The 2,430-nt window shown below is 57.5% G+C and overlaps 1 protein-coding gene across 1 annotated transcript in view; it reads left to right on the plus strand.

Annotated features, from left to right (window-relative positions):
* CBX2 (chromobox homolog 2) overlaps positions 1 to 1,787 on the plus strand; it is a 2,938-nt gene extending 1,151 nt beyond the window's left edge. Inside the window, exons 2-3 of the mRNA XM_010020110.1 lie at positions 1 to 20; positions 444 to 1,787. The exon at positions 1 to 20 is cut by the window's left edge and continues 41 nt beyond it. Coding sequence (XP_010018412.1) covers positions 453 to 1,787 — 1,335 coding nt within the window. The 5' untranslated portion in view covers positions 1 to 20; positions 444 to 452. The remainder of the gene's footprint in view (positions 21 to 443) is intronic.
* Positions 1,788 to 2,430: the final 643 nt, after the last annotated feature.

Genomic DNA, 2,430 nt, shown 5'->3' on the forward strand with positions numbered 1-2,430 from the left:
GCAGGCCCAGGAAACATGTGGTGAGTCCTGGTGCTGGTGAAAATCCGTGGCCATGGTGGTGCTGGAGGGCACCAGCACATGTCTGTCCACAGCACAGGGCGGTGGGTGATTGGGCTCTGGAGAGTGGTGAGGACACGGCAGCGCCAGCAGATGCCTGCATAGGGGTTTGGAGATCACAGTAATGGGTAGGGGGATAAGGATCCCTGTGATGGTGGAGAAGGAGACAGAAGAGTTCCCTGCGTCCCACTTGGTACTTAAGCCTAGTCAGTTTGCCTTGTGTGCTTCCCAACTCAGTTCATGGCAGAGGATGAGCAGATCAGCCAACATGGAGGAAGAACCTGTGTGCCCAAGGTGCCCAGCCAGTCAACACTGAAGGATCTGCAATGCCCATAATGGCTCTTCAGGAATTTGTGTTAACTTTCCCTGTCTCCATTGCCTTGCAGGAACCAGAGATGCCTGCAAAAACCAAGTCAAGTAGCTCCTCTTCCTCAACATCCTCCTCTTCCTCCTCTTCTGATGAAGAGGATGAAAGTGACCTGGAAGCAAAGAGAGGTCCCCGCAGCAGAGAGACTCACCCAGTACCGCAGAAGAAAGCCCAAATCCTGGTGGCAAAGCCTGAACTGAAAGACAGTTCCAGGAAGAAGCGTGGACGAAAACCTCTTCCCCCAGAGCAGAAAGTGGCTCGAAGGACTGTGAACCTGACAAAGGTGCTGAAAACATCCCGGAAGGAGGTGGGCAGCAGCACCAAGCTGATGGGGAAGCTGCAGCCCCAGCATGGCACACAGGGCTCGGGCATGGCCCTGCTGAAGGACTCACCGGGTGCCTTGGCTGGGCTCAGCTCAGGAGGGTCGTCAGCAGAAAACCTGCCCAACATGATGAAGAGTGGCTCCACCAGCCCAAACCGGGCCATCAGCTGGCAGAGCTCCATTGTGCACTACATGAACAGGATGTCCCAAAGCCAGAACTCGGCCGAGAGCTCACCCCTGGGCAGGCTGGCACTCAAGGCTCAGGCGGCCAGTAAGAGCAGCTTAGGGCTGGACTTAAAAATGAGGAACCAGAAAGCATCTGGAGAGCCTGGGCTGAGCATGCAGGGACCCAAGAGTGCCAAGGCTCTGAGCAGCACCTCTGGAGGGGACCAGAAGTCAGGGTTTGCTGCAGGAGGTCAAGTGCTGCACAACGGCAGCAAGATGCCTGCAAGCTCATCTGGGTCTGGCTCCCAGCCAGCCTCCAGCCAGGAGCTGAACCTCCAGGCTCTAAACCTCCAGAGCGTCAAAAACGGACCGAGCGTGGCCAGTGGGAGCAGCATCCCCCGTCACCTCTGCACCGCCGTGTCCAAAGGCTCCGGTAGCAGCACAGCAGCGAGTGCGGGTGCTGGCAACGTGAAGGGCAGCACAGCGGGTGCTGGGTTGAATACTGCCAGCTCGGGCTCAGGGGGAGACAGCAGCAAGAGCAAGAAGCAGACACACCGAGCAGGAGACAGGGACTTGGCCAAAGGCGGCACAGCCAGCACACAGGATGGGCACGCAGCCGCGGCGAGCCACAAGCCAGCCGCGCTGTCCGAAATGAGCACAGGAGATGAGACCAGCTCAGATTCGGACCGGGATTCAGCTTCCTTCCCAGGTGTGGGTCAGAACATGTCTGTCTCTATTCAGACCAGCCAGGACTGGAAACCCACCCGCAGCCTGATCGAGCATGTCTTTGTCACCGATGTCACCGCCAACCTGATCACGGTGACGGTCAAGGAGTCCCCCACCAGCGTCGGGTTTTTCAACCTACGGCAATACTGAGCCTGGGAGCATGAGAGGAGGAAGAGGGTCCTTCAGCCTCTCCCTCCGCTTTGCCCAGCTCTTCCATCAGGGTTTTTCTTTCTTCAAGTGAATGCAGAGGCCTCGTTAGACCTGCTGGGACTCATGTCTAGAGAAGCTTGAGAAAGACACAGTGAAACCTGCTCAGAACTGCCAGTGGGTCGGTGGATCCCTCCCAGCTTCTCCCCATCCTCACCCAGAGCAGCATCCCGAGCAGAGGCAGCTGATGCTGATCTCTGGGAGCAGGAGCACTGGTGCTGCCATGCTGGCAAGTTTTGAGACAGGCTTCACTGAACGTGGGTTTCATTGCTTTAGATCTTGAAACAGCCACTGACAAGGTCTGCAGCTCCCCGGCAGCAGGAGGAGGGTGAGGAACTGCAACAGGCCAGGCTTCTACTTGGGAGAGGAAGAAGAGATCCTTTTCTTTCCTTTGGGCTCCCCACGTATCTGCCTGTGAGTTGTGGGGAATCGCAGGTCAATCCAAATGAGGCGGCTGCTGCTCCCAGTCCTGGGGCCGGCTGCATCTGGGGGTTTTTCAGGGTACGCTCAGCCCAGCCACCCCCCTGGGCCAGGTCACTTCCAATGATGGTGAAGTCCACAATGTTCACGTTGTGGTTTCCAGCTG

This window comes from Nestor notabilis, unplaced genomic scaffold, assembly GCF_000696875.1.
Source record: "Nestor notabilis isolate BGI_N333 unplaced genomic scaffold, ASM69687v1 scaffold21888, whole genome shotgun sequence".
Lineage (NCBI taxonomy): Eukaryota > Metazoa > Chordata > Aves > Psittaciformes > Psittacidae > Nestor > Nestor notabilis.